The sequence below is a fragment of the Oenanthe melanoleuca genome, chromosome 6, assembly GCF_029582105.1.
Source record: "Oenanthe melanoleuca isolate GR-GAL-2019-014 chromosome 6, OMel1.0, whole genome shotgun sequence".
Classification (NCBI taxonomy): domain Eukaryota; kingdom Metazoa; phylum Chordata; class Aves; order Passeriformes; family Muscicapidae; genus Oenanthe; species Oenanthe melanoleuca.
Window position 1 is genome coordinate 6,489,536 of NC_079340.1, and position 20,901 is coordinate 6,510,436.

At 38.3% G+C, this 20,901-nt stretch overlaps 1 protein-coding gene across 6 annotated transcripts in view; it reads left to right on the forward strand.

The window, feature by feature from the left end:
• Window positions 1–19,509, forward strand: part of RHOBTB1 (Rho related BTB domain containing 1) — a 52,424-nt gene extending 32,915 nt beyond the window's left edge. For 4 of the 6 annotated variants that reach the window (XM_056494754.1, XM_056494756.1, XM_056494755.1 and 1 more), the window contains 7 exons: window positions 8,520–8,705; window positions 10,438–11,405; window positions 11,822–11,940; window positions 13,757–13,907; window positions 15,462–15,550; window positions 16,641–16,746; window positions 17,250–19,509. In XM_056494754.1, the coding sequence (XP_056350729.1) occupies window positions 8,520–8,705; window positions 10,438–11,405; window positions 11,822–11,940; window positions 13,757–13,907; window positions 15,462–15,550; window positions 16,641–16,746; window positions 17,250–17,419 (1,789 nt within the window). In that variant the 3' untranslated portion in view covers window positions 17,420–19,509. Of the gene's footprint in view, window positions 1–7,121; window positions 8,321–8,519; window positions 8,706–10,437; window positions 11,406–11,821; window positions 11,941–13,756; window positions 13,908–15,461; window positions 15,551–16,640; window positions 16,747–17,249 lie in introns of those variants that run through there. The other 2 variants (XM_056494759.1, XM_056494758.1) reach the window with 2 other exon arrangements.
• The last annotated feature ends 1,392 nt before the right edge of the window (window positions 19,510–20,901 follow it).

The window sequence follows — 20,901 nt, forward strand, 5'->3', positions numbered from 1 at the left end:
TAGGGCCCAAGGTGTTATTCTGCAGCAGTTTCTCTGGGAGGCAAGTGTAAAGACAAAACATCTTCATTTACATTTCAACTTGTCAGGATTCACTATCTTCCATCCTCCTGTCCAATCTGGTTTTGAATAAGAACGTCAACATATCATCATGTTCAAACTAATTCTAGAAGCTGGCTTGTAGTTATTTTTCTTGATTTTTGCACCTAACCTTTCTCCCCCCACCCACCACAGGTAAACATGTTTGGCTAATTCGATAGCCTCCATATTCTAGGTTTATTTAACATGCACTCTAGTATGTGTAAACATGGGCACAAACCTGCAAAGAGTTAATTCAGTTCCAATCAAATATTTATTCTCAATACCATGAATGGGGGTTGTCAGCTAATTCAGCCAGGATGACTTATTTACTTGCAACTTAAATATGAGCTGTAGACCAAACAAAATCTGTTCATACAGCATGGACAGAAAACAGCTTTTTCCTCATGACTTACAAATGTGAATGAGCCTTGTTGTTAGACTGCTGACAAAACCTCTTAGAGTATATTTAGAGTATTTCCTCTGTTGTGAATGGATTTTGTAAGCCTTGTGGGTATTGTATGTATGCAGAGGAGCACATGCATTCAACTTTTTCTGTGTGATTACAATTCTCTTCACCAGTTACTTCAATGTAATTGAATCCCTAAAAATATACTTTCTGAATGCTGCTGAAAGGAGGCCATGAGAACAGGGCTTTATCACTGATCTCTGAAGACTTCCACCAATCTCTTTCTGATTTTTTTTCCTCAGGGGACAAATTATGCTATTTCTGTAAAAACAAAACCAAGGTAGTTTTGATATAAAATGGTATTTGCATTCATCAAAATCAGTGAGATTAGGGTGAGGTTTGTGGCTTCACAGAGTTACTTGGTCTGCCTTTAGTTAGATCAGTGCCCTCCATCACAGAGCAGATGGTACCTAAACTGAGACTGGGCCAGCAGCTCCCCTTCTTTCTTCAGAGAAGGTCTGTGGGTTCAGAAGTGCCTTGTGAATGAAAGTTCACACATTCCCTGTGCCTCAAAAGCCATTACTGTCCTGGGTTGGAAGGGATCCTCAGAGATGTCTATTGAGCATAGACACAGGACAGTCTCTTGCTTCGCTAGCAAAGGTTCAGGTGATGGGGAATCCAGTTACTTTCAGATGTCTCTCAGCTTGGCTGCTTCCTTTTGTTATGTTTTCTGTCACAAAAAAGCAATAGGCAGTATATTCAAATAATCTTCAGCTACTCAAATTTGTGAGGCTCCCCTTCTACTTTACAGTGATTTAAAAGCTATTCAGGTTCTTTATCACGTGATCACAAAGGACTTTTGAGTTTGACTTATGACCAAGAAAGATTGAAATAAGCAGAGAGGTTCGCAGAGACAGTTTTCTCCAGTAACTTTATTCTGATATGCTGTATGTGTGCACTTTTTTTTTCTTTTGTTACGTACATGAACATTTGAGATTTTTCATTCAGCTGATGGGGAAGTAAATGCTTTATATACTTAGGCCACTGCAATTAATGCAGATTCACTTTTCTCCCCTGCATCCCACCATGTTTCCAAACTGTGAGTAGAAAGAGAAATTTCTGGAATGGAATTTCTGTTAGGAATCCTTCCTTCTTTAGAAAGATGTGTGCCAAATGGCGCTTGGTGGGCCTGAGGCTCAACTTGATGTATATGTAATTTATCTGTAATAGAAGGACACCTCCAATGCTTTAAGCCTTCCATAAGGAGTAAAAATGTATGTGGCAGTTGTTATTTGTGGTATTAGATCATTTCACATTTTGCCTTGCTTTCCCAAGTCAGGGGCTGGACGGAAAGGGAGCATTTGGGCTCTACACTGAAAGGCTGCAAAGCAACCTCAAAATCTTTTGGAAATGATAAGTGTGGGAAGCTACTTTCTGTCAAAATCTTGATCTTAGTGAATTATTTATTTGTGAATAGGTACTAGGTGTATATCTTCTTTTTTCCACTCCAAGGGTCTCAGGATCTCAGTCTGGGTTTCCTGAAACATGTCAGACTATGTAAAACACTCTGCGCAACCAGTTATGACTGTTTTAAAATGAGTTCTTCTCAATAACTTTGCAACATCAACTTGCCAGTTAACATTTCTTGATAGTTTAATTTAAATTTTAAAAAAAGATGGAGGCTGGCTTTGGTGATAGCCCAAAGAAAGCAAAAAATGGAAAAGATCATATTTTCTCCAGAGAGAAAGAGACGAATCTCCTTGTCCAGTATCCATGTCTTCTCTGACTTCAGAAGCCACTCCCATACTGGATGCAAACAAAAACCTATCATTTTTTCATCTTCTCTGGATTTTCCCTCCTTGGCTTCAGCAGTACTTTTAAGGAATTACACTTTCAATAAATTTTGGATCTCACTTTGGATCCTCCTTCTAATTTTTTTCCTGTTCCATCCTTACATCCCTCTGCTACCTGGAAATAATTTTTTTCTTCTAAACATGCTGCTTCGGCTGATGTTTTAACTAAATTTCTTCTTACCTTTTTTAAACTCAGTATGTTTTTATGATTGACTATTGGTTCCTGGGGTATTTTTAGATGATGTTGCCAGGAGTAAAGAAATTATTTATTTCTTCTTTCATTTATTCTTTTTCAGTGTCTTTTGTGAAAGTTAGTTGGTTCTCTGTAAAGAGTGAGCATGCAGTTCTCATCTGTAAGCTGCCTCCTTACAATAACCAAAAGTAAGACTGCCCACCTTTCATTGCATTTCTGGTTTCTCCATTGTTTTGTGAATTTATCTCTCATTATTTTGTTTTCTGACTGTTGTCTGGAGGCAGCAGACAGCTGATATGTCTTAAAAGCCCCTTTTGTATATTTTGGTTTAGCCCTGAGTTGATCAGTCATGTTCTAGTGGGCCCTGTACCTTCACTTGTACCTTCACAGCATTTTCTTTCATGCTTCTCCATTATCTCAGGATTTATGTCTTACTTATTTGAACCCTGACTTGGCATGTGATACCCAGAATATTTCAGTATTACAGCATCAATTAACTGTCTCTAGGATTCTGTTTATTGTAGAATTCTTATTCCTTTATTAGAAATGCCGTAACCAAGATCTCTGCTTCAGGAATGGGAAAAAGGCACATAATTGGTATTTTATGGTGAATGTATATACTTGATTCCAAAGAGGGGTTTCCTGAGTCCACTGGCCAAATTTGGCCCAGAATCATGCTGGGGTACCTTGCAGGCAGCCTGTTTAAACTGCAAGGTCCTATTTAGCACTAAGCTGGAATTTTTCATATGTAAATGTTGAATCAGACTTATATGTGAATTTACTTCATATAGTCACCAACAAAATAAACCAAATTCCAAGACTGTGTAAGCCTTCCTTTAAATTAATTTTTTGTTTAGTTTTCTCTTGTTACATAGTTCCACACAACTTTGCCATTGTTTTTAGCATTATTGCTGGTCAGCCATTTGTACTATAAGAGTAGCTCTTACAAGCTTCTGCAAAATCAGGCATTTTAATCATTATTATCAAAACTTTTTTTTTTGCCATCCTCTGTAATTGCACCAGAGTTTTCCCATGAATATTTCAAAGGACATAGAATAGATTTTTAAATGGTTAATATTTAAAAATGATGTATTGTTTGCAAGGAACTTATGGGAAAACACTTTCCACTTTTTGAAGCACAGTCATGAAATAGGCAATTTTCTTAAAGGTAGCTTTTTCTTCTTCTTCTTTTTGTTGTTGTTTCCAACTGAAAATGACATTACAGAAACAGACCTGCATGCTACTCACTACATCTGAATGTAATTCAGGGCATTTTCACAGTTTCCCACATTACACCGGTACTTAAGAAGCTTCACTGCTGTAGGTAAAGTATAGAATTAATTGATTCACCTGCTCACATCCAGGGCACTGCATGGTCTTGCCCTGCCTTACTTGGATATCTTCAGTTCTTCACCTGCCAGGCACGCCCCTGCATTTTAGTTCATCCGAGTCCACCTAACCCATGTCAGCCTTGCTTATCTGCACAATTTTTCTTTGTTTTTCAGTTTGTTGAGATGTCTGCGTGAAAAATGTTGTCTAACTGATTTAATCTCTCTCTTCAAAATGTACTTGGGCTGACATAGAAATGTAGCAGGGTTTTTCTCAGCCATAAATTAGATTCTCAAATTAATTCTTAGGTGACCTCTAATTCCTAAACCCACTGTGTTTGGGAACTTGGGAGCTGGTATTTGCATTCAGGCTGCTGCCCTACACAGTCTTTCATTTCAGGGGTTTGAAGGATGGTGCAGGAAGACAGCAGAGATTGGTCTTGTCAAATTGTCTTTCTCAGTGCTGTGCCACCTGTTTTTTGGCAGTGGCTTGGATGCTCTCTGTACATCTGATCCAGTTCATATCTCACACACTGGGGAGCTCACAGCGTGGCAGCCCACCATGTGCTCAATCCTGCCAGAGATTCAGCTGTCTAGTGGGTTTCTTTTCATCCTCTGAACTCTAAAAAGGGGTAGTAGCTTCCCTCAAAAGTTCTTATCCAAGTTTAGGAAAATATCCCTGCGTGCTTTGAGGTGGTACCTGTGCTGAGTAGACATGTTGCTTTTCCAGGACAGAGGTAAGGCTCTTATTTGCCCACAGGAATCTCCTATGGAAGGAAGGCCATAGCAATGTTTAGACCACATTGAGTTGACTTCAGATCTCTATAATTTCCATTAAAAAATGCAAAATTCTGTGATTCCAAGGGGAGCATTTGAAGTACTCTTACACTGTTCTTACTTTTAATGCGAGACTCCTGGTCAGACAGGGAGTGACAAAAATGGGAGTGGTGGGTGGTTTGCCTACAGCTGAAAGTATCTTCTCCCCTTTCTCCCTGCCAAGTGCCACACATCTACATTGTGCTCTTCCCTGTTTGGAGCCCCAGGGAGTAGAAGGAAACCTGCTTTCTTCCACTGGTGACACAGAGTGTTTCACTGGTGGTTGATCACGTGCTAGAGCAAGTCACAAAGAAATTAGGGGGCTTTGGTAATGTTTAAGTAGGCTCAGAAGTTCAAATAAGAATAGATGGTTTACAATTTTTTCCTGATAAACCTATGAAAATATGAAATATAAAACAGCTATGCATTTTCAGTTTGTGCCACAGAATCTACAAGACAGTGTTGGACATCCAAGGTTCCATTTCTGTTTGCTGAGTTATATATATTTACAATGCTTTGTTTCTCATGATGTTTCAATATCAAATAAAGGTATATCCAATATATATATATACATTTGTTGTATTTAACAAAGGTGGATGCACACAGTGCCTTATCTATTGCCCATCTCCATTGGATGGTACTCCAGGAGGAATGTGATGGAGAAGTTCTAAAGCATTTGCTAGAGAGGGATCTTTAACGAGAGCATGTAGTGGCAAGGCAAGGGCAAATGGCTTTAAACTGAAAGAGGTTTAAAATAGACATTAAATGTTTAAAATGACATTAAATACATTGTGAGTGCACAGGTTGCCCAGAGAAGTAGCTCTCCCATCCCTGGAAATATTCAAGGTCAGGCTGGAAGGGGTTCTGAGCAACTTGGGCTAGTGGAGGGTCTTCCTGCCCATGGCAGGGGGATGGAAAGTGTTGGTCTTAAGGGTCTGTTCCAACCCAAACTCTTCAATGATTCTATAAACCACTTCTTGGTGTTCAGAGTTATAATTTTTTTTTAATTGTTCCTGAATTTTACTGGGAAATGGCTATGAAATTTTGCTTTTAGAATAAATGCAGCTGGTATTTTTAAATATGTTGCTGCAGAGAGAAAGGATGAATCAGGTTTACTTCTGTTTTTCTTCTTTCTTGTTCTCTAGGTAACCAACACAAAAAGTAACTGCACAAAAACAGCAATAAAATAGACATTTTTTAAAAATCATACCCTTTTACATTCCCTGAGAATATTAAAATAACATTGGTAAATTTTTAATGTTTAGGAAATATTAATGCATTAAATGCATAATATTAAAGCAGACAGGGTCTGTTTTTTATGAACAAATGTCAAACCAAACTTTGTACTGTGGTTAGCAAGTTGTAAAAGTGCTTTTGACATTAACAGGAATTGCAGGTACTTTAATTAAAGTTTCCAAAGGACATGTTTCCTCAAATGCTCAGTTCTATGTAGATGGTTAATCTTCCTCATACACTTCTGTCTCCAGTTTGTACTGAGTGCAAATTGTGCTTATGACTTGAATGAAAACTTAATTTATTATGATAGAGTGGCTGTATTTTGTGAGCTAGGAGAGCCAGCTGTGGTGCTGGTTCAGCATGTGAACTCCGCCACTACCCAGTGATTTCCCATACGTCCCTTTTATGGCACAGAACCATTAATTTCTCTCTGCCCAGTGCAGAACTTTTATGGGGAAGTCCAGGTTTTAATACAGAATAAATAATTTGCAAATCAAATTTTTTACCTCTTTACTTTGTTATTTTTTTCATGCAGAAGGCAGTAAGGTGAGAATGTCCTGTTGGTGCAGTGCAGTAAGTTTTGGGAAATTAACCCAGCTTTGCTCAGCTCCATTTTAGAGTTGCCCAGCAAAGGTCAGAGGGGAGGTGCTGCTCAAGAACCACGGTGGCAAGGGCTGTAACACATGCAGGGCTGTGCTGGGGCCAGCCTGCTGGGTGTCTGGGCCAGCCGTGCCCAGGGACACAGCTCACTCCGGCTCCCTCTGGAGCGCAGGCTGTGCCCAGCCCAGCATCGGGCACCGGCAGCTGGTGTGTCCTGCCTGTGAACGCCTGCTGGAGTTGTTTCCTTTCGGCTTTCTGGGAGATGTGGTGCATGTCTTGTGGCTTGTAAAGTCAGGAGTGTTGGATCCTCGTGACTGCAATTACTGGGCTTAGCTATTAATTTCTGAAGGATGCTGGACAGGCTGTGTCTCTAAGGTGCTTAGTTGTCATTAGGAGCAGCCAGGCAGCCAATGCTTGCCACTCCAGCAGTTGTGGTGGCCTTGAATTAAACAATTGACCATATTAGAATACATGTAACATAGAGGTTTTTTTATCTTAACTGTACATTGATTTCTCTTTCTGGGAGCTGAGCAAATGTCTGCTGGGTTTTAGATTTTACTCTTACCTGACCTTGAGTAGAGTGAGTTTGCCTCAGCTATGCAGCAGACCATTCTGTTGGCTGCTTAGCCCTTTACTATTTACTGGAGAACTTTCCAGTTTGAAAAGGCCTTGTTCCTAGATATGACAGATGTGTTGCAGGTTTATATAAGACAGAAATTTGGACCAGGAGCATTTCTCTTGCGTTAAATTGATGCTCACAGCAGTCTCCATATTGTGTGCAGCTGTCTTTAGAAACAGCTGGATATATCTATGCCCTCAGTGAAATGTAGAAAGCAGCACTACTGAGGAGGTATTTCATTATTTAAAAGGTGCATGTTAAGATTCACTGCTGCTGATGCTCTGTACATGACACAAACTGCAGATACAACACACTGGTGCTAAATTAAAGAATAATAGAACTGAGATAGAGATGGTAGAGCTTATCCTGTTGACAATTCTGTAGCAATAAGTAGCCTCCTCTAAATATCCCTTCTCCTCAGTTTTTCTCAAGAGTTTAAATTCAACTTTTTTTTTTCTTCTTTTCTTTTCTATTTTTTTTCCCATAAGAGACCCAAGAGCTTGAGAATTGCTTATTTGTAAATAATGAGATTGCCCCTAGTTAGGTATGCCCTGAGACAAGTATTCAATCATTGTTCTGCCTTTGGGTGCCATCTCTGACAAGAGTTAAGCAGTGGTTCAGTGGATGAACTGTCAACCTTAATCCTTATACTTAGAATTTATATAGCAAGTTTATTTAGTGAAGTAATTTCTGTTTTCTTAGAAACCTTTAAAAGCCTGAAAATATTGTCATGCTTACTCTAATTTAAGCCAGTGTCCTATTCTACAGTTTACTGACCTTATTTTCACTGTAATGTTTATTTTTGCTGATATTGTAGAAGTGGTCATTCTGCTGTAGTTTGCCCTTCTAACAGGTTATTTATTAAAGACATTGGAGAATTGCTGTGCAAAGCACATTGCAAAGGCAACCACCACAGTACTTCAAACAGTGCAGTAAAGGTATTTCTCCATGATGAGTTCAGAAGTGGTCTGTGTCTGCCTGTGTGGCTGTTCTGAAGTTTTGCACAGTTCCTCTCTAATTCCTAATGACCTTTGAACTGCAGTTTAGGTGTCCAGTCAGCAGAATTATTTCTGGAGCAATGGCTGCCTGTGAGTAACTGTTGTGTAAAAGTAGAGAATGGAAAGCCCTACCTCTCTTCTTCTCCGCTCACGTGCTGGGATCATCTCGGCATGGAGGGGCAGTGCTTCCTAGGTATGTGGCTTTGTGCTCCCATGCTTTTGTGGTGAAATGTGTAGCTTCTCTCACACCTCTGCACGAACAACATGTATTCTGACATCTGGGTACCAGCACGTTTGTCAAAGAGCAGCGTGGAGTACTAATGAAAATAGGTGAAACTGCAGCAAAAATCATTTGTGGGTTTTCATCAGGTATTTTCTTGTTACCTTTCTAGGTCCGATGTTGTTGTTCTGTGCTTTTCAATTGCTAATCCTAATTCCCTGAATCATGTGAAAACAATGTGGTATCAAGAAATCAAGCACTTCTGTCCTCGCACACCTGTCATTCTGGTGGGCTGCCAGCTGGATCTCCGCTATGCAGATCTCGAGGCTGTTAACAGAGCCAGACGGCCTTTGGCAAGGTAAAGTTTAAACAAAAATAAGATTAAAAAAAAAATCAGTTTGGTAATCAGGTACAATACTTGCAAAACAGAAACTGGAGAGCCTAGTTTCCTTTTGTATTGCACAATGAGAGTATTTGTGCTTCCTTCTTTTTTAAATTCTGTTGTCTGAGTTGGTTAGTTCTTTAACACACACAGTTACTAAGTTTCCCACAAAACTTTTGCACATTGATGTGTAAACTTTTTTGAGTGGCAGAACACTACAGTAAGATAGAGATGGTCGGGATTATTGAATGTTTTCTTAAGTATCTTTCTCCATGAACATGTGTATCATGTTCTACCGTCTCACTACTGTCAGGTACTGTTTTAAACTGGCAGATTCTACTTGAATTTTCTTAATTCTGAATTTTTTTTTGCAAATGTAATCCTAGATCATAGCAGAAAATGAAATGGTTGCAAATTAAACTTCTAGAAATTCTGAGATTAAAAGAGAGTTTGGGGGTTGTTCTGGAGAAGCTTTGTTTCTCCCAGATACAAGATACAACTATTCACATATTTGGCCACAACAGTCCCACAATAACTGGCTTGCTTCTAATTTTTCCCTTTTATGGGACTCTCAGTGAGACCAGATTCAAGGAAATAATATCCATGATTGCGTAATTAATGACTGTACTGCAACAAATGTCCATAAAGATATTGAATTAATATTTTGTGGGCCCTTAGAAAACTTTGCATTGCATTGCAGTCAAACTTGTGACTTAGCAATATGATTTTTATACGTTTATTTGCTTATTAAACATTTCTTTATTGTACAGGCAGGGCATGCTTTTTGGTTGACTCTTTAAAAGGAAATGGTCTTTTTTCAAAACTCTTCTTCTGCCCTAATCCTCCTCCCCGATTTCACCATTACTAAGTTTGAGTCAGAACTCTGCGTGTCTGGCACAGACTTCTGCCACCTGAACTGGTTATTTATTAGCTGGCACTCAGCAAGCTGTTGTCTGGGGTATGTTCCATCTGTGCCAGCTCGTGTCTGCCCAATAGGGTGGGCTCAGAGAACACACTCTTGGGTCATGTCTTTTGGGGAAATGATTTTTTCCTGGGAAAATGGATCCTAGCCCAGACTTTTTACTGGTTTGTTTACCCTGCATCATGTACTAGAGTTGCTCTGGAAATTCATGAGTTCCCACATAATACTTCTAGAGACAAAACAAGCCTATCTCTTGCAGTGTATGTTCAGTTAGTGTTTTGCCATAGGCTACTATGATTTTCTTTAAATCCATGAGCTTAAGAAATATTTCCATTTCGTATTTAGCTGTATTTCTGGCATTTTTTATGTTTATTTTTATTTCAATTCGGGTTTAAATGATGGATACGAAGAAAAGTTCTGACAGAATATCTGAGTAGTAATGGGTGGTAGGAGGTTTCTTAAATAATTAATGTTCTCAGGCATCCTATCAAATCTTTTTACTGTAAATTTCCCTTTAAGTAAGAAGCAGCTCCATTTCACGTAAATGATTTCTACATATATTTAGTAACACTGTGAAGACTAAACTTAAATGAAATTACAAGTATGTGCTATTCTAAAACTCTGTGGAGTCAGGACTGTAGATTTCTAAAGGGCTTTGTGTGCTTAGTTTTTATATTTTGTTTCGTTTGAGTGATAGTTTTCTCAGATTTAGTGCTGAATATTTGGTAAAATTCCATGCTTTCTAGTGTAACTGTGTGACAAGGTTCATTTTTTGTTTGACCTTAGGCCGATAAAAAGGGGAGACATTTTGCCACCAGAGAGAGGCAGAGAGGTTGCCAAGGAACTCGGGATACCCTACTATGAAACCAGTGTATTTGACCAGTTTGGGATTAAAGATGTGTTTGACAATGCAATTAGAGCTGCTCTGATCTCCAGAAGACACCTGCAGTTCTGGAAATCTCATTTGAAGAAGGTCCAAAAACCTTTGCTTCAGGCTCCATTCCTACCTCCAAAAGCCCCTCCTCCGGTTATCAAAATCCCCGAGTGTCCCATGCCGAGCATGAATGAAGCTGGATATTTATTGGACAGCCCGCTGTGTGCAGATGTCATGTTTGTTCTTCAGGAGCAGGACTGCATTTTTGCTCACAAGATTTACCTAGCTACCTCCTCTTCAAAGTTTTATGACCTTTTCTTAATGGAATGTGAGGGAAGTCCATACTTAGATGAAACACAGTGTAATAAAGAAAATACAAATACAGATGTTCTGACAAGTCACCTCGAGACAAACAGTAACAGTGATGAGGCATCCTTGAAATCTTCTGATGTTAAAATTCCCCCACCAGAAAGCAGTGAGTCTTTAAACATGCTAGAACCTGAATCTGGTGAAATAAACTCTGCAGCAAGATCTCTCTCATCCTGGGGTAAAGGGTTTGTTAGTGTGCATAAGGAAATGCAAGTGAATCCTGTCTCAAAGCGGACGTGTCCTGTCACTGTGGTAAAAATGGATTCATCTGTGCAGGCCACACCTTTTAAAACTGTTTTGCAGTTTTTGTACACAGGCCAACTGGATGAAAACGAAAAAGACCTCACCAGACTGGCTCAGATTGCTGAAATCTTGGAAGTATTTGACTTGCGAATGATGGTGGAGAATATTATGAATAAAGAAGCCTTCATGAATCAAGAGATTACTAAAGCATTTCATGTCAGAAAAGCCAATCGGATAAAAGAGTGCCTTTGCAAAGGGACATTTTCTGGTAAGTAAATACATGCTTAAGCAGGAAGAGAACAATTTTATTTCTCATTTTACTTTCACTTCATAGACTTCAAACAATGTGACAGCTTACATTGTTCTGAGTGGAGGGATGAGCCCAAAATAGTGTTACTCAGGCCAACTGTTCCAACCTGGGATTCTGTCATTTCATTTTTCAAAATCTACTCACAGCTTTTAAATAAGTGACCCAATTCTCAGAAATGTTGAACATCCAATATCCCCCTTTACAAATGAGGCTTTTCATTCACTATTTAAAATGCAAGAGTTATTTTTGAGGAAGAGCTCATGGGAAATGAAGGAAGTCCTTGGTTAACAGCATGCAATGAAACACATTCTTGAGACAAGGTTACACCTTAGACACAGACTTGCAGCAGTCCTGTGCCTTTGTTCCCATGGCAGATGTGACATTTAAATTGGATGATGGAAGCATCAAGGCCCACAAGCCACTGCTGATCTGCAGCTGTGAGTGGATGTCTGCTATGTTTGGAGGATCATTTATTGAAAGCTCCAACAGTGAGGTATTTGTCTATTTTTGTCTCTTTTGTTTACAATGTCTGATGGATTTAGGATGATGGAAGCATCATCTGTTTGAAAGGTTGCAACAATCCCTAGAATCAGGGATTTATTCTTCCTTGCAAACCTTTTCTTCTTAAGGCATTAAATAAGGTTGCCCAGGAAGATAACATACCTTCTCAAATGCACAAGTCTTCCTCCAGCACTGCAGTGTGTGTTTAAACTCCAAGTCCTGTAAAATGTTAAATATGAGGAAAGAAATTAAGTATGATTTTGTGAATTTCTTTAACATATTTTTTTAGATTTTGTGAATATATATTTATATAATTAAAATCACTGCAAAGAATACTTGGGGCAGGGACATTGATAAAGAAATTAAAGATAAAGAAGGGTTAAAGAACATTTGAGTGTTAAACTAGAAAAGGGAGCTGTTTACACTGTAGAAACTGAACTAACTTTAGGAGAAGTTATACTAACTTTAGTAGAAACTCAGCATAGATTCTGTAATGCACCATCTTGTCTTCTGGAGTAAAGCAGGTATGCAATACAATTTAAAAGATCTCAAACTTTGAATAAGATTTTGCAGAAGAAGCCCTGCATTTTCATGTGCCTTCATAGTATACTTTTCAAATTCCAAACACTCTGCTAATATTTCTTCTTGTGCCATACTGAGTTTTATTTTTTTTGTTTGGTTTTCTTGTTGCTTTCCATACAATTATGCTTATATGAAGTGTTCATGTTTTTTGTGTTTAATATTCTAATAGATATTTTTCTACTTAGATTTTTCTGGCTTTTTCTAATTCAGCTATAAACATAATTCTTTTCCCAGAGGCATACTCAACAAGTGGTTCAATAAAAATACATAGTTTGATTCTAGTATGCAGCATTTTACTATGAAGAATCCATAGTTATTTTCTACCAGCCTATTTTTAATGATTAGCATCACAGTCTTAGCTCATCTTTCCAATTTAAAATATTTAGCTTCCATTTTGTAGAGTTTAAAGCATTCAGTAATGCTTTTGGATGTTTTAAAATATAGGTAGGTATGAACTGAATGGTTTAGAAATAATAAAAAAACATTTATTTTTACATGTCACCTTTTCTGTATTTGAAGCACACTTTATAAATTCATTCATTAAATTTACAGTTCTCTGCATTGACAAAAATACATCAATAATGAATGAGTTTTACAGCTGGCTGCTCTCACTTGGAGAACTGAGCTGCTTCCCAGAGTTCCCAGGCTGATATGCATGAAAGGTTTATGCTTTACAATGAGAAATTAGACAGTTTTTGTCCTAGTCTTGGTAGCTTCATTCTGTCTGGTTACACATTACATGTGTGGGGCAAAAGGGCTTACTTTTGTTTTCCCTCACTGCTTCAGTTCTCATTCCTTCTCAACTTTGTTTACCTGGATAATTTGGTTATTTACCAAAAGACTGAGAGGGGTGGTTTTCTGTTATCCTTTGTTTTCTGTTATTCTCAGAATCCACAGAATATCCCTTGCCAGGAGCAGATAGATTACATTTCTCAAGGAGTCCACCAAGGGAGGTTTGGCATGGGAAGTTCTCAGTGACTGTTATGTGTAGCTGTCAATTTGCAGGCTAGAGAGCATTGAACAGATTGACTGTTTGATGTGGATCCAATTCCAGCTCGGATATAACCTGGATATGATCTGACTGCTTTGAAAAATGTTTTCCCTGCATTTCTGAAACACCTTGAAGAGAAAAAGGGACAGTCAAACAAAGTGAGAGAAGTGCAATATAGCTGCTATATGAAAATCCCTTAATAATTATAAATTATTTTCTTAAATATCTTTTGCAGGTAGTTCTGCCCAACATAAACAAGACCTCCATGCAAGCAGTTTTAGATTACTTGTATACCAAGCAACTATCCTCCAGTCAGGAACTGGATACCCTTGAGTTAATTGCATTGGCAAATAGGTTTTGCCTTCCTCACCTGATTGCTCTAGCAGGTAACAATTTGTGCAGTATCTTCTGCAACAGCTGAAATGTGCTTTAATGGTTTTTGAAAAATATAAAATTTTCTCAAGTGTCAGAGATTTTAGATTTTTTTTTTTTTCTGAGAGGAGTATTGTAATGCAAATCAGTATTTTCACACCAAGAAATGCATTTGTCTTTCTCTTGCCTTTTTTAGTTTCATGTTAATCCAGCTCAGAACATTGAAATTTTCTATGCTTTAAAAACAGAAAGAGTAAACCTGCTCTTTAGCATTGAGGATAATGTCTGTGGATTGTAATATCCATTCTGTTGTTGTTAATTTACCTAAAGAAGTCCCAGGAAGGACTCTGGGTTTTCCATTAAGTAAGGAATGAAGTGCTCCACTTCAAGAGAGTAACTGAGCCAATTCAAAACTTACCTAGATGATCATGTTTTTAGACATGCTGTCTAGGTCCCTTTTCACTAGATGGTATTGGATGTTTTGGTATATCCATGGGGATTCAACCCTCATTTCAGGAACAAAACCCTTTCAATCCCATATTTAAAGAAAAATTACAGGTTAGAATATAACTAAAGTTTTAGAAATAAATCCATACACAACCCAGACCTCTGGGGTTGTTTGGGTTGTGTTGTTGTGTTTATTTCTCTCTATGTCAGTAATTTGGCACTGTTCTGAAGACATGACCAAGATCAAAACTCAGAGAAAGATAAAACAAAGCTACACCTACCTACAGGACTACATTTAGGCAAAATTTAATCTCATACCAAACCCTGGCTCTCCTTCAGTTGTGCATCAGGACTGTGTCTCTTGTCTTTACTGGTTCTGACAGACCAAATCTTTATTGCCAGATTTTATTTGCACATTTTAGCTGAAGTTTTCAATATTTTTTGAGGAAATTGCAGTGTAAACATACATACAGTATTAAGAATATTTCATTCCATTTAATTCTTGGTGAAATCATTTTGGATTCAAAGGCTACTGCCAACAACTGAACCCAGTAGAATCAAACCAACTGCCAATGTTTCCAAAAAACACTCAGACTTTTAAGATTCTAGGAAAGAGTTAAGGAGAATCTTGAACTGAGGTGGTTGCTGTGGGGGCTGGTCAGCCTTCATCTGAATCCCTAGGACCAGCTGATTTGAAAACCTAAAGAGGGCCTGCAAATGACCTTTTCTCTATCAATGCTGTGTGTATACTTATTAATAAATAAGTGGCAAGTGCACTGTTGTTTAAAAACTTTATATGACTGAAGGGAGACAGCGGATCCATATTTCTAATTGAAATTGAATATTATACCCATGCCAGAGAGAGACTAGTGGCTGCTGAACTTTGTCTTTCTATAAGTGGTTATGAACCACACCTTCAGCCGCAGCTCTACAGGTCAGAATTTGACTTCCCCCAAATCTCAGCTTGTTAAGGATATCGATGTGAATGTGGCCCCTGCATGATGCTGGTTAACGCCAGGAGGAGGGAGAACATGCTGCCTGGGTTCTTTGCTACCAGTAGATGATGTGACCTTGCAATGTGACTGTTTCCCCCGTGAGTGATGAGTTTTCTCCCCTAACAGAGCAGCATGCAGTGCAAGAGCTGACAAAGGCCTCCATGAGCGGCGTTGCAATAGATGGAGAAGTCCTCTCCTATTTGGAACTGGCACAGGTCAGTGTACACAGCCTTCTGAAGTTATTATGGTCTGCTGCAGGACTTGCTTTTAGCTCTTTACTGGTTCTGAGCATTGCTTCTATATGGCTCAAAGTCTGCAGTTCTGAGAGTGACTGATGATAAAACTTAGTTTTATCTTCTATTTTAAAGACTATTTTTTCATTACTTCAAAGATAGAATATTCTTTAAGTAACCTCAGAGGAGTTGTCTTTCAAATATATATTTTAGTTTGTCTTGATTATGGAACTTCCAAGCTCCATGTTCTCATGCCCATGGTGCACTAACATGAAAAGCCATGTAATGAAGCTGTTCAGCTTTGTAATGGTGATTGATTCTTGTGTTCTTTTCAATTCAGTTCTTGGAGATATATTTAGACCTGTACTGCAAAGAAAACATTTCTTGAATACTTAACTGGCTACTTAAAGTCAATCATTTGATAATTCAGAGTATGTGCAAATCTTAAGTTCAAATGCATTTCAATATTTCCTGAGTCCCATAAATAATTAAAAGAGAGAGCCCCCAGCTCACAGTTAAACTGCACACCTCTGTTTCCTAAAATGCAGCAGACTCCCAGCTACAGTGGAACAAGTTAAAATATTGCTTAAATTTTATTATTCTTGATTTCACACTAATAATGGGTCAGCTGCAGTTTGGCTTGAAGTAGCACTATAACACTGCACAAAAGTAGCACTAAAGCACTGGCCATCATGCAAGATTCCCTGCAGCTGTTTTCAAGACCCTCTATGCAATACCTATAATCCTGTTGCAAAATCAGAAGTGAACCCGTCCCAAGAGAAAGCAGCTTGCCTCACTTCATTTTTATCTTAAAAAGGACAATTTTTCTTTCATTTCTTTCTCCTGGTTGGAGACAGAAGCAGTATCTCTAACTACTGTTACCATATCCTCTGTGGCCAGCATCTAGCTCATGTTTATAACCTGAGATCGGAGCTGGTAGTCAGAATGAACTCCTGGGAGAGTATGGCCAGGAAACATCTGCTGGGACCATTCCTGATTTAGCTGTTAGTAGGGGCTGCAAAATGAATGACAACCCCAGCAAACTGAGTAAGCTCTTTGTTTTTCCTCACAGTTTCACAATGCTAACCAGCTGGCAGCTTGGTGCTTGCACTACATCTGCACCAATTACAACAGCGTTTGCTCCAAATTCCGCAAGGAAATCAAAGCTAAATCTTCAGGTATGGGCAACTTCCCCACCCGTTTTCATCAGGATTCCCCTTCTTTCTCCCCACCCAGTTGATTAAACATAAAGACAAAGATGAGCTCACAAAGCTAAGCCATGACTGAACCTCTGTGCTATCCTGAACAGCATTCATAAATTCTTATCTGAAAAGAAAGGTCATAATCATTAGCCTGATTGCTGGGCAAGCATCGTGTTCTTTACCTTATTCAGTGATGCTAAAAGGAACAGAGCTCTTTTCAGGCTCTGCAATGAAAAATACACTCTGTAGAGGCCTTGATTTTTTTCAGTTTTTGGTGAACTAATGCCTCTTGTGTGTAACCACTTTCAAAGTCTTTTCATACTTAAAGCATTTGAGGAAACTGGGTGAATCCTTGATAAGCAAGCCAGCATAGAGAATGGATAAATTATTAGCTGCATAGCTTTCTGCAAGATATTTCTGGGATTTGTGTATCTTACTGGCATCTTTGGGAATTTTTTTCATTGTTTCTTTTTAATCAGATAATCAAGAATATTTTGAGAGGCATCGGTGGCCACCCGTGTGGTATTTAAAGGAAGAAGATCACTACCAGCGAGTGAAAAAGGAGAGAGAAAAGGAAGATGTTGCACTGAACAAACATCATTCAAAGCGGAAGTGGTGCTTCTGGAATTCCTCTGCTGTAGTTGCCTGAACAAAGCAAATAAGTGGAAATTCACAGCCAGAAATTAATCTTATTGTTAGAAGTAAGATATAGTTCAGATTTTCAGGAAACTGTGTTCCACGTGTGCATTTATTACTGCTAGGGTCAAAAGCACAATCTCACTGAAAATGAGCCTGGAACAGCTCCTTGAAGTCATATGTATATTTTTGACTGGTAAGCAGATAAATGTCAACCATTATTACATTATTTTTTATATAAAAAACCCACAAATCCAGCATTAATGTTTCAGTCTCCAGTTGGGACATATTTTTATACTGTCTGGTGTATTTTGTTCAGATAAAATTCGGGATACTGTTTTATTTTACAGACCACAAAATAACCATGTAGCAGCTTTGTAATTAGATTTTAACTATTTTTACTATGCGAGTACAGTGAAATAGACAATCTTCAGTCATAAGAGACTGCTTTTAGAGTATCTCATAAAAAGTCATCTTAGGAAAAAATCTAGTTGTCTACTATAGGTTGTCTTTTTTAAACTAATTACTGTGCACTGCTAATACAATTAGATGGTTATTTCCCCTTTCTGAAGCAAAGGGTTAGCATAAGATCCAATAACTGTAAGATATAGAGTGCTTGATCTTTGCTCAGCTGAATAATAGACCTGTTCAACTGCAGGCAAATGTATTTCTAATATTTGCCATGTAAGTGCAAATAATTATGACTATGTGGGCCATGTGAAATGTAGTGATTCTAAGTATTCAGAGGTTTTATATGTCTAGATCAAAGAGGATATTTCTAAAATCATTTAGAAGGGCTTATTAATTTATATCCTTATAAAAGTATGGATCTGAATGCAAAAAGCAGTTACACTGCTTGCATTTGAATTACTGCATAGCAGTTACCTTGTTCTGCAGGATCTTCACCATGCAGCCGTTCCTCATGCTGAATTCCTTTTTGCTTTAGTGTAAGCAAATGAAAGGGCTGCACAAACAAATAGAATTTATCTGGTGTTCCAGCATTTTGTAAGTGAAGAAAGGTCTTTACACACAAGATTACTTCAGTTTGATCCAAATTCTTTAATAGCTTTTCCCAGGTAGAACTGAGAGTTTTAGGTTATTTTTAAGTGATATATTTCCTATGGATATATTTCCTGTTCCCAGGATGCTGGGGGCAGACTGATGGCAGAAAGGTAGGAATTCTGCACAAGTGGTGCAAGACAAGAAAAAGCTTCCAGTGTTTCCAAATAGTCTGTGTGTTTATGACTTTTTTATCAACAATTACTCTAAAGCTGCAATGTTACACTAGATTATATAAGGATGAGAGCATTTTTTAAAAGACCAAAACTAAAATACATAGACTGTAGAGCATACACATGCAATCCTGTTCAGCGTCTCAGGCACAACTCTGTAACCAAGGTAGTATTGTGTATTAGGTTTGTTAATACTGTTCTGTGCTGGCAGCTCAGCACACTGATGTGAAAAGCTGTTTCTTTGTGGTTTTTTTTCTGTATCCAAAGGCAAGGCAGTACAGTCACCCCCAGCTCTGTAGGTCAGGAAAGGCTTTGGCCTGAAAGCCATAATCACCTCAACATATTTGCATTCTGCATGGACTCATGCTCAGCTGAGGCTACCACAGCTGGGTGGTAGGAGCCACCCAGAATGGGAGGAGAAGCTGCTCTACAAACCTTTATGAGGAAAGCAAGTGAGAGATTCATCACCACATGGTGATAAAGAAGGGCTATAAATGATGGTTGCAAATATGTCTCCTTAATTCTTGGTCAGTGACAATGCAGAGAAGAACATGGAATGAGAACATGGAAGATGTGTCAAGACTAAGATAAATAGCTGTTGTCATAAAATGTTAACCAGTCACATTTAAGTAAGTATTGCTACTAGGTTTTACACAACCAAAGCTACTGTATGATTGTAATCTTGCCAAACTGAAATGGATATATCAATGAACCTGACGTATATGCAATAATATCCAGTTATTCTAGTTATCAGCTACTATAACCAAGTGGCTGGTTCATTTGGTTAATGCTGTCTATGGCCTTTAATATTGGTGGTTATTTTGTGTTTTTTATTTTGGAAAAAAAGTCAATAAAACTGTTTAGTTACAAATTGTCTCCTGGCTCTTTGAAGAAACTTGCTTAATTTTGTCTCTCATCCTTCCCTTTTTAGTGCTGCTTGTAAGCATTCAGTTGTGCTGTCATTCATTGAATTTTACTGAACTTTTGCATATTTATATAGGACATTAGTATTTATGATTGGGAATGTCACAAGGAAATCCTACAGAGTTTGCATATGATATTGGAAGGTTAGTGCTTGTCCCTTACTGTTAAAATGCACAGCAAAAGAAAAACAGACCTCTTGGCACTTTCCCCCATGGTTTGTAATATTTAATTAGCATTATATTACCCAGGGGACATGAAACTAATTGGTCATGACAGACACAGGGAGGAAAAATGTAGGTAAACAGCAGGATGTCTGTAAAGTTTTCGGTATGATCTAAAATTTGTACTTGCTTCTCACTGCTTTCTCACTGCCTTAGATGTCAGCCATCTTACAGAATTCCTCATTACCCATTAGCAAACCCTCAACAACTACCTTCCTGAATACAGCTTATTTAATTGATGTAAATTTGGTACTTTTCTTGACAATTCTTGCAAGACATCATGCAAAGAATGCCATGTCAAGAGCTTTGAAAAAAATGACAAAGCAATGCCAATGACACTGAAAGTAAGCACATTCAGTACAGTGGGTTTTTTTCAAGTACTAATTTATGCAAATGCTGCATATCTAATTTAGTTTTGGAAGCAAAATTTTATTTCATTGAAATCATTAGTAAAGGTAATGGGCTCAAAAGAAAGAGTGGTGATGTCAGGTGTAAAAATGTTTCTCTTGTTAATGATAAAAGCAGTAGCATGGGAAAAAGGAGCAAATTAGAAGCATTGTTCTCTGGGCTATTCTTTTTAAAATACTAAGACCGATATTAAGAACTTGTTGTTTCTGGAGAGTCTCATTCATCTTACCTCTTAGAAATAATGTTTTCCTACTTGTTCTTTAAGACAGAATTTCTGCCAGCAAGTTTCTCTGCACCACAACAGAAACCAGTTTCTGTGACTTCCTACCCACAAGTAGCCCACCAATGCCAGAAATAGAGTTGCTGTGTGAGGTGGGAGTGGCCAGACTTCAGCCACAGCTCCCTGATTTCATTCACTGAAGACCGACTCTTAGCGTCCTTTAGTCAGATTGGCTTCAAAGTGAGCAAAGGTAAGCCAGATAGTACTAAAAATGTGGGTATTTTAAGAAGGGTTGCCTACTAGAAGAGAGTAATCTGGAAATCCCTTCTGAGCACTGAAAGCATGGTTCTAACAGAGGGTGTAAGGAAAAGCAGCACAGTGATTTATTGCCCTTATTCTTCAGCAGCTTGCCTACAGATAGCCTTCAAGAACAGCTTATACCTAGAAGTGTTTGATTTGTGAAACTGGGGGATTTCTTTTTTCCATGTTC